Below are 11,366 nucleotides of genomic sequence, written 5' to 3'. Positions count from 1 at the left end.
AGAACTAATCTTCCTACTAAGGAAGATTCCCAACCTATTCCTATGGATGGAACTATGCCTTCTCCTAAGAAGAACAATAATATCCCTCCTAAGGCTAGACCTGTACCTCCTCCTCATGATGGACCTGGTCTCCTGCCTACACCTAACATTCCTCCTTTATGTGGTGCATTTTTGCCTCCTTGGTCTTATAGAGAGAAGAGACCTGCCTCTCCTCTTGTTCAACCTAAGAGACCTCAACCTAACCATCGAACTACCAAAGATGAGAACATTCCCCTTTCAACAAATATTTCTCCTTTAACAAACATTCCTCCTTCAATAAATATTCCTCTTCTTAGCCTTCTGCTAAGACTCGACGTAATTGTTGTGTGAGAGATCGCCGATGAAAATGTCGTGCTAAAGCTCATGAAGTTGTTGAACTTAAACTATTCAATCTCTCGAAAAACCAACAATTGACATGATTCCCTTTTCTCCTAAGCAAGATGTTGAACCTAAATCTCCAAATCATAAGTTGCAAAAAACATGTGATGGTTTTACTTCTATTGATGTTAGAGCTCCTCTTTCTATAAATCTTGATGAAGAAATAGGTGAAAATGTTATTCATGGTGGCACTACAACTCCTAATGCTTCTGATAGTGACTATGAATATGTTGACGTCGACAAACATTTATTAGCAAAATTTTCAAAAGCTTTAATCCTAGCTCCTCGAAACGAACAAAGTGACTTCACACATGAGTATTATCTTTGTTTTGATCTTGTGATAGCTCCATGTGCTATGCTCGATGTTGCTTCCCTGACATGTTTCCCGCCATCCCGAAATAGTGATCAACAAGATTGGGAGGTGGATGTCATGCTAGACTAGTTGCATTAGCACCGTAGATCCTCTACCTCTCTCCTTTCTGGCTCTTTTATGCCAATTCTTCTATGTGTATCCCCGTTCTTCTATTTGTTGTCCCTAGTGATGTCTACTTGAGGAGGATACAAATTATTGAGATCTCTTTTGGTCTCTTTCATGTTGACTCAAAAGACACATGTGTTCCCTTTCTTCCAAGGTGGTTTCCTTTCTTTGGGGAATGAGGACTATTCTATGCATATATACATGATATACATGAGTTATCATACAACATACTTACCCCGAGGAAAGCAAAGCCACCTCATGCTTTGTGTTTTGTGTTCATTATGCTTGGGTTTATTCGTCGATTGGGGAATAAATCCTTGCGATAATGTGCTCCTCTCTCTCTCTCTCTCTCTCTCTCTCTCTCTCTCTCTCTCTCTCTCTCTCTCTCTCTCTCTCTCTTTGGTGTATCCTACCTTAAAGCAATCGCTCCCAATAAGGTGTGCGCGATTGCTTTAACGTGGGGGCATACACTCCACTCATGTTTTCCTTCTTGATACTTTGAGTTACTTAGTGGACTTGGCTTTGCTTTGTAATTTTTGGTGTCCTTGCTTTTCATGACTCATAGTGACGAGAACCTTACTCCATGTAGTCATGGTTCTCTCCCTCTTGATCTTCCCTTTTACTTTGTCAATCGAAGTCATAAGATCCTTAGTCCACTGGGGGCTTGGTGTATCTTGCCTCGTTGGCATGGTGAAAGTCTTTTAATCTCGTTTCCTTGTACTTTATCGACAGTATTAGCGTACACTTATACTCCCGCTAAAGTGGGGGCTAAATGTAGTGTCATAAAATTGCGACCTTGCAATTTTTGACCACATTTAGGTCTTTGCATTGACGAATGAATCCCTAAGCCTAATTGGAGACCTGAGACATGCTCAAAACACTTGAAACTTGCACCCCACATTGCTTTCTATCATTGCCTGTCTTGAATTAGGGCAGGATAGGGGCGAGTCCCTGCCCTATTTTGGGCCTCCCTTGATCAAATCCTGCATTGGGCTTGTCAATTGTGAGCGAGAATTTTTTTTCCTATGTCGACCTAAGACGAAAAATCAGCTAAATACCCCCAATTAGCAAGTATCTAAGGAGCATTTCCCCTCCTATTTGCATAAGTTTGAAAAGTGAAGTCAAGCGAAAATTCAAGTTCATGAGCAGAGCGATGATAAGTGACAACAAGTTGATCATAAAGCGCAAACAAACATTCAAGCATCAAAAGCATCCATTGAGCATTTCAAGTCTCCTTTCAAGGCTAGGTGTTGCATTCAAATCAAGGATTCAACCATTGAAGAGGAGATCCCTAACAACATTCAAGACATTCTATTCCGCATATCCTTTCAAGCAATTCTATCAATACTTCAATTGCATCCTCTCTTGAGGTGGATTCTACTTCAGACATTTCTTTTCATTTACTTGCAAGTATTTTCAATCACTCGATTTATTCCAAAACCGGGTTTGAACTGAAGGCAAACTCCCATCCCATCAACATTTCCTCTCTTTTCTGTGTGTTGGTTGTAGGTGTGCAACTGTAATTGTAGGTTTAGGCTTCATTTTTTAGAGACGGAAAAACCCTTTTCGGCGTGCGGATTTTTCGGAGGACCAAGTACACTTTCAACCCAATCCCAACAACTTTTGCTCAAATTTGCAGGGAGGCTTCGTCTCGACATTTTACTACTAATTCTAAGTGCACACCTTCATCCCGCATCTCCATCTCAAGATATAATTGCTTTGTCATCTTTACACTTAGTCTCAATTCGCTCAATTCAACTTGTCTATTTTAAAAGAGGGTTACTTTACTTTCCAAATTCATTGTCAATTTCCTTACAATTCATTTAGCATTCAATCTCTTTCCATTGGGATTGGATCTAGTGAATTTAATCCCCCCTCTTTTAAATGTAATGTGCGTGAGAAGTTGAAACTTCCATTCCTCTTTTGAGGGGAGTAAAACTTTCCACTTGATCTCCCCTCATCACTTTTCACCGACATTACACCTTGCAAGTCATTTTTCTTGACCAATCACTAAGAAATAATTGGTCAATATTTTTATCACAAACCTAAATCAAGAACTAACATTTCACCTTTAAGCTTAGCATTGTGTCACCACCTTTGATTAAATCATTGAAAAATGGTTTCCATATCAAAAAGGACCTTAATGCATAATGGTTGGTTAAATTTTTTACTAAAGATTACACATCAAATAGAAAACCAAAATTTTGGGCCAAGAACAAGAACATATCGATGAAGGGATCACTAACTTCAAACATATTCAAAATGTCAAAACTCCCTAAGAAGCCACAAATATCCGAACCACCCAACTATCACCAATGTTTGTATGCCTCTGAGTCAATATGAACTATCTACATAAACAAAATTGGGCCAAGAACAAGAACATACAGATGAAGAGGTCACTAACTTGAAACTTGTTCAAAATGTCAAAACTCCTTAAGAAGCCACAAATATCTAAACCATCCAACAATCACCAATGTTTGTATGCCACCAGGTCAAAAGAAGCCATCCACTTCAAAACATCAATACTTCCCTTTTGGACAACCCACAGTGGCCATCTTCCACAAGCTTGTCTAAGCCCACATGGTCACTTTTCTCCTCACTAGATCATTTCATGACACCAAACCTAAGCCCACAAATCTTAAAAAATCTACATACAAGAGCTCATGAACCACAATAATATTAAAACAAGGAGATACATCCACCTCACCCAACTTATAAAGGGGGATGTTTCAAAATCTATTTCTAAAGAATAACAATTCTTCCATTCTATCTCCAAATCTAACTAAAATGAAGACTATATTATTGATAATATCTACTCCAATAAAATCCCTAGATCCTATGAATCAATTGTATGAAAAATTGATCAATCCAGTAGGAAAGTACTTACCCAAAAAATAAAACCTTTTAATTTTGGTGTCACCACAAGGTGTAGTTAGGTCACCATCCAAGGGTCCTCCTACCTTGGCATTTTTGTATAGTCTCATCAAACATACTGAGACAAATCCAACAAAAAATTCCATACTAGAGATCCTTAAACTATCTAATTTTTATCGGGATATATTGGAACATGCCATATAAGAGTCAAGGGTTCCTAACAATATTGACCCATTTAAGTTCCAATCCCTAGTGGATCAATTATCCTCCATATATTGGCTTGCATTCACCATTAAAGATATGCCACCACTTGAGCCATTTGATAACCTCCCTCTCCATATTGAAACTTTTATCTCCAAACATACAATCAAGGGAGTTCTTATAGATAACAAATTTGACTTAAATCTATGCACCCTTCGATTGGTCAAATAATTGCTATAGTCCATTATAAATTTGGAACCACATAAATTCACTATGAAGACCAATAACAAATTCCATGAGTTGGTCTACATCCCACATGGCGATAAATCTAATTAACTTGATGATACTTATGTGCTTGTGGAAGACCCCCCTCCCAGTGTTGAACACATCAAAGTGCCATCATTGACTCCTTTACCGATCTCACCATCATAATTTTTTGTTCACAAAAGCTCCATTTGTATCATTTGTTGAGAAATATACATGTTCTACTATCAAAGGTTTTGAAATTCAATGTCTTATGTTTCCTTTGTTTCACCATTATAAGACTATTTACCTCTATTTTGATATTTTTCTCTAAGGAATCTATCACCTTTTCTTCACCCATTCTACTTGTTCTAAAATCTTTTGTTCAACTTGCTCATAACCTTTATGAAAATTCAATATGCTTTATTAGTGTATTATAAATTAATCATAATTATCTTTTGTTGGATATATCCTCTTTAACCATTTATATATCTTGCCACTTTCTCTTGAGCATTGCCATGTAACTTGCTTTCATTGATAAATTGTATTGTTCGTTAATATAATCTTTCACACTAAAATATCTCTACCTTATATTTTATCTCATTTAACAATTCTAATTGATAATATGTAGGCTGTCCTTTCCTAGTCCTTTCTAACTAAATCTATTTCCACCAAAGAGCAACATGACGCTTAAGTATTATCTTAGCAAATTTTACTTTATTAGGATCAATAATTTTTTCACACTCAAAATGTTCTTCTAAATTAATTATCCAATCCATCAACTCTTTAGGATTCAAATTCTAAGCATAATCAGGAATGATATTCCAAGTTTCCTTACCAATATTATAAATAGACTTTTGCATCCTTTCATCTCAATTTTCTTCCATTACAATATGTTCAACTAGCCTTCTAAAACCTTGCCTAGTATCATCATCACTTTCATCAACTCTAGGATTATGATTCCTGCTTCTATATCCTTCCACATCATCTAATTTTATATATATATATATATATCAAATAGTTCTTTAATTCACGTTACCCATCCTTCTAAGAGGCAACTTGAATTAAAATCTACAAAAAATATCTCATATTTAGTGGTTTATACATAACTACATTATAATTCACTAGGAATATTAATCCCAATAACTCATTTCGGGAGATTTTGACCAGGAATATTCTATCTAACAACTTAGCGATTGAAAACTCTCCACACTCTTCTACTTTTCAAGATTCAAATACCATTTGTCGATCTTGCTTAGGATTCAAATACCATCTAGTAATCTTTCTTAGGATTAAAAACCATACTTTAATATCATCTAACATAGTCAGGTTTAAAGTGTCTATCTTAAGATTGTCTAACCACATAATTTTTTATAACACTCATATATAATACAAAAAAAATGGAATAACAAAATGTCATGCAAATGATTAATTTATTGATATTGATTCAAAACATAATATAAAATAGTTTGAGGAATATGATAAGCATCAACTGCTTGATAACAAAATAGATCTTATGGTAGATTATACTATTCTTATATTCAATTCTCAATATGAGTTGTCCTTCACCTCCCTCAAATCAACTTGAAATCCTCAAGTGATATTAGACCTCTTTATATCGATGAGCTTAAAATGATATGCACCATGTATTTCTCCACCATAGAAGAATGCATTAGGATCAATAGCTAGAATTAAATGATACGACTTTCAATTGGCCTTGGAATTGAGTGTATCATCTTGGCAATATGCAGATCCACCTCCAACCATGTACCTTGAGTTAGAGTCTCCAGATTCAAGGTATTTTCATATATGATTGGTCTTAGGACCTAAAATTAAATAGACAATCTTAGAAGTTGGTATGCAATTCATATATTTGGCACATAGTTTGAGTAAGGTTCCAATATACAATTAATAACCCAATTAAGATCCATTTAGAACAATAAATTATTGGTGATAAAATTGCATGAAATTTGAATGAGATGCTTAGGATGCTTATTTGAATTTATCTTCCAAATTACAGCACAAAATATCCAATGCAGTGAAACATGCCATGAAAACTTGATGATTGTACCCATAGTGACTAGTTTGAAGCTTGAAACAAAATCATGCAAATAAGATACCTTGGAAATACTAGCAAAGTAATCAAACATAAGAAAAGTGCTTCTGGGTGATGCAAAATTGCTCTTATACCTTGGATATTCTTGCATCATCGAGTATGCAAACTAATGTTAGAAAGTCAAATCGAACAATCAAAATGCTTCACATTTCAACCCTTGATTTTTTCGTATGATGAATTTGTTAGTTTTGCAAAGGGCAATTACATGATCTTGCAGTTTTTGAAGAGACTATTGTGATAGTAGACAGTTTTATGTTTTATTTGATGAATGTATCATTTGTGAACAACAATAAATTTGTGAATATTTAAAAAACACTCAAGTTAAAAACTTGCAAACATGTCACTCTTTTTCCCTAAGATGCATTGGGTTATCCTAAGTTCAAATGTAGCCTATATAAAAAATCCTCAAGCTTTGAAACTCATAAAACACATTCTTCTTTGTGAAGGAACTCTTGAAACTACTCTTCTTGATTGAGATGGAGAAACACCACCTTTTGATTAAAAAAATGGATATGTTTTTGGACTGCTAGAGCTCTCCTTTATATGCAAAACCTTAAATGCTTATCAAACCCAAATGACCTATGTATTAACAAGGTGTAATAGTTAAGATCATAAAAAATTAACTCAAAAAAAAAGAGAAAAAAACAATTTGAATCTAGAATTCAAAATTACATATATGATTTTAAATTAGGTTCATGGCATATCTCATATGGATCATAGATTAAATCTATTTGACAGTTCTAGGTAGATATCTCAAAAAGAAGGAAAACATTATGAAAATGAGTCAAATTTTATAGATTGAAAGAAAATGAAATGAAAGTTTTTAGTGACATCCACTAGACCAGCCAATCCCTGAAATTGAAACTAAAACTCTCGAAAACAAACAAAATTGCAAATAATCCCCCATTTATTTCTTGGTGTTTTCTAGCTCTTTGCTAATCTCTCTTTGTTTTTTTTGTTTAAATGATAAAAAGGCATTTGAAATAAAACAAATCAATCTCATGTCAACATATATACAAATGAGGTTGATTTCATCTGCAATGGATTGTCATTACCTAGCGCGCGTCCTCTCCAATGCATTCAAGAAATGCATTTTAGAAAACCATATTGGTTGACATCCAAGGCAAAGGTCAAGGTGGTGGGCATTCTGTTGCACGAATGCAGGATGCCCTTAGAAGCCAAGAACGTCCATTTTCAAATGGCGATTACAGGAATACAGCAAACAAGTTTGTTTCATGTGATGCATGCCTTCTGCAGCACCCTGGTCGTGGTTGGCGCGCAGAAACCCGTGGACTGCGTTCTAAACACACAGTCATGGAATGCAACCCTGAGAAGATATGTAAGGGAAGGCAATTACGAGGCAACCCTTAGAGTGTATAATTGTTACAGAATGCAAATGCAGGAAGATGTTTCAACGTTTCCCATCATGTTCAAGGCATGCGGGGCGCTTGGAGCCCTGGAAGAGGGCATGGCGATTCACGCTTGCGTCGTTGCACATGGTTTTGAGTTAAATGCCAATGTAGCCAATACCCTTCTGGTGATGTACACTAAATGCTCGCGGATGGAGATTGCGCGCCAATTGTTTGACAAAATGCCCATTCGAGATGCGGCAAGCTGGACCTCCATGATTGCGGGTTATGGCCGAACAGGGAATTTGAGCGAGGCAATCACTTTGTTTCACGAGATGCAGACCGCAAGGCTGAAAGCCGACGTTATCACCTGGACCGCCATCATATCTGCCTACGCGCGCAATGATTGCCCCGCTGATGCTCTCAACACCTTTCGTCAAATGCGAGTAAAACCCAATGCTGTCACACTCGTCGTCGTTCTCGCTTCGTGTGCAGATTTAGCAGCCCTGCGTCAGGGTATGCAAATTCATGGATATGTAATAAAAAATGGGTTTGAGTCGTGCCTCGTTGTGGAGAATGTCGTCATCGACTTGTATGCCAAATGCAGGAAGATGGAGGATGCAAATCAAGTGTTCGTAGAAATGTCGGAGAGGGATGTGGTGTCATGGAACGCAATTATTGGCTGCTATGCATTGACTGGGCAAAATGTGCAGGCCATGAATCTATTTCAACAACTCCAAAGTACAAATATAAACCCAAATATTATCACCTGGAGTACAGTGATTGCAGGGCATGCTCAACATGGGAACAGTAACGAAGCCCTAAATCTTTTTCGTGATATGCAACTCGCGGGTGTGAAACCTGTCTCTATCACAATAGCAACTGTTCTGCCTTCCTGTGCACACTTGGGAGCTCTGCACCATGGCAAAGAGATTCATGGTTATGTAGTCAAAAGTCATTTGGAATCAAATCTCACTGTGGGAAACGCCCTTATAGACATGTACACCAAATGCGGTAGTGTTGAATATGCACGCCGCGTGTTTGAAAAAATGGTTCACAGAGATGTGATTTCATGGAATGCAATTATTGGGGGATATCGTATGCATGGACACGGGGAGGAAGCCCTCAGGCTTTTTGATGATATGCGACGACAAGGCGTGAGACCTGATCACATCACCATCATTGCTGTCTTGTCTGCGTGCAGTCATTCTGGGCTTGTGGACGAGGGTTGGAGACACTTCGAACAGATGACTAAAGATTATGGCGTCTTACCCTGTGTTCAGCACTATGCTTGCATGGTTGACATCCTTGGTCGTGCCGGGCACTTGGATGAGGCACACCAATTTATTAAAATGATGCCACTAAAGCCAAATTCTTCTGTCTGGGGAGCCTTACTTGGTGCCTGCCGAATCTATGGCAACATTACACTGGCAGAATGTGCTGCACAACATCTATATGATCTTGAGCCTGAGACTACTGCAAATTATATTCTCCTCTCGAATATCTATGCTGCATCTGGTAGGTGGGAAGAAGCACAAAAGGTAAGAAAGCTGATGAAAGATAGAGGACTAAACAAGAAGCCAGGATGCGCATGGATTAAGCTTAAGAACAGGATTTATTCATTTGTTGTTGGAGACACTTCTTTGCCAAGATTACATGAAATATATGCAATATTAGATAGTTTGGCAAGGAAGCTGAAGGAAGAAGGGTATGTTCCCGACACAAACTTTGCTCTGCATGATGTGGATGAGGAGGAAAAAGAACAAATTCTATATGGCCACAGTGAGAAGTTAGCCATTGCCTTTGGGCTAATGAACACTTGTCCTGGGACAACTATCCAAATAACCAAAAATCTACGAGTGTGCGGTGACTGCCATATTGCAATCAAGCTAATTTCCAAAGTTGCTGGGAGAAAAATTATTGTAAGGGACACAAGTCGTTTCCACCATTTTGAGAATGGACTGTGTTCTTGTGGGGATTATTGGTGAGGCTTATTGAAACATACAACACATCGCTATATAAGTGTCCTCGTGCTCAATATGGACTCATCCAAGTTTGCAACACATGCATGTTGATATGAGGTGCAGATGTAGAGCTGTAAAATAAATGATTATAGGGCAATGCGAGCAGTCCTCTATTGCCCGTGCCTTAATAATGTGGTTTAACGAATTTATTTCTGATATCCAAACCTGTAAGGCTACAAGTTAGCTTAAGGAGCTAGAACTGTTTCTATTACATTGAGCATGGGTTTTGGCTTGCTGCCTAACACAGGAAACAATACAAGCGTGTGATATGAGGATTCAACCTTGTTTATTTGTCAGATATGACTTGCTCGATCTATTTCTGGGGTACAGGTTTGAACGAGTACATAATCATGAGTATAGGTTTGAAGATATGATTTCATAAAAAATAAATTCAGAACTTCTCTACAAATCTATAAGAGATGTGATGCTACATGTATACATGTTGGAGATTAATACAAGCTGATATTTGCCATCAAACTGGGAGTAGCATATAAACATAGAAAACGGTAACAAAATAACAGAAAGAAACTCAGTAGCTGGGTGGTTTTGTTTGTGACAAAAACATTTACAGGACTGATTCACATACAGATGTTCCTGCTAGAAACCTGATCACTGGCTCATGGTTATTATCAGTGACAACACCGAATTATTTAGTGTCAGTATGACTACTGCTAGAATTAAAGAGAGTTATTGGAGGCACTGGAGTTTATATATTATTGCAAGCACATACTTCGATGGTTATTCTTGACATTGACTGGGCCAAACAATTTTGCAATCTTGTATGACAATCAATGTTTTGCTATGCCTTCACTACATGTACACGGTATTTATCTTGAGAATTGAAGGTTTCATGTACACGGTATTTATCTTGAGAATTGAAGGTTTCCGGTTTGAAGCCGTGATGATAAACTTAAACAAGGAATCTTCATGTTGTTAAATGACAATGATTGATGAAGATCTGTTAAATGATTTTATCAGTCAATTTTCGTGGATAATTTCTTTAAAGTTAGTTTGAATAGTGATTGTAGAAACAGAGTATTTTTGCCTGCCTTTTTCTTATACCAGTTAAATGATGTCATATTTAAGTGCAGGTAGAAATGCCTTCCTAGAAGATTACATATGAGAGACAAATGACAATAATTGAAAGACTTCTGTAGAAAACTCAAAAGACTTGCAGAGATAGCAAATGTTGAACAATATAGGCCATGGAGAAGATTTATTCTGGTGTTACATAGAGAAAGGCGCGAGCAGCCCCTTCCATAGAGAAAGCAATCCTTATGTAGCCAATATAATCCACAGATTCTAAATAGAGATTGCCAAGTAGGATGTCCGTTTGCATTTGGAGGTTGACTTGAAGTAAATAACTGATTAAAGTGTACGTGAGCGGTAGCAAATTTTTCTCTGAATGAGTACGATCAGTATGTGCAGTTTGCCGCTCTACTTTCTTAGTAGCTAATGTAGAAATCCAAGCTACAGCGGAACTTAGCTCATTTTAGGTTATGGCCCCATGGAAGGGAGCTACCAATGATTTGTAAATTAATCGAGATAATAGCTTAAAGGTTGGTCACTTTCAGTCAAAAGATGTATAAGAATAAGAATTCCTTGCTAAGACAGTTTTGAAGTTAACTCATCCATTCTCGGTGAACAGTTTTGAATTTAACTCA

At 37.1% G+C, this 11,366-nt stretch overlaps 1 protein-coding gene across 1 annotated transcript; it reads left to right on the top strand.

Moving 5' to 3' along the window:
* The first annotated feature begins 7,296 nt into the window (after positions 1-7,296).
* Positions 7,297-10,676, top strand: LOC131030701 (pentatricopeptide repeat-containing protein At1g20230). Its single transcript, XM_057961596.2, has one exon. It carries the CDS (start codon positions 7,417-7,419, stop codon positions 9,664-9,666), a length of 2,250 nt encoding a protein of 749 aa, XP_057817579.1. The 5' UTR covers positions 7,297-7,416; the 3' UTR covers positions 9,667-10,676.
* The last annotated feature ends 690 nt before the right edge of the window (positions 10,677-11,366 follow it).

This window comes from Cryptomeria japonica, chromosome 4 (genome assembly GCF_030272615.1).
Source record: "Cryptomeria japonica chromosome 4, Sugi_1.0, whole genome shotgun sequence".
NCBI lineage: Eukaryota > Viridiplantae > Streptophyta > Pinopsida > Cupressales > Cupressaceae > Cryptomeria > Cryptomeria japonica.
Note: the sequence above shows the minus strand (reverse complement) of the source record. Positions and strands in the feature narration are given on the sequence as shown.

Bases quoted from the DNA above. Each gene is read 5' to 3' on its own strand.
- LOC131030701 (XM_057961596.2), top strand. From the start codon at position 7,417: ATGCATTTTAGAAAACCATATTGGTTGACATCCAAGGCAAAGGTCAAG.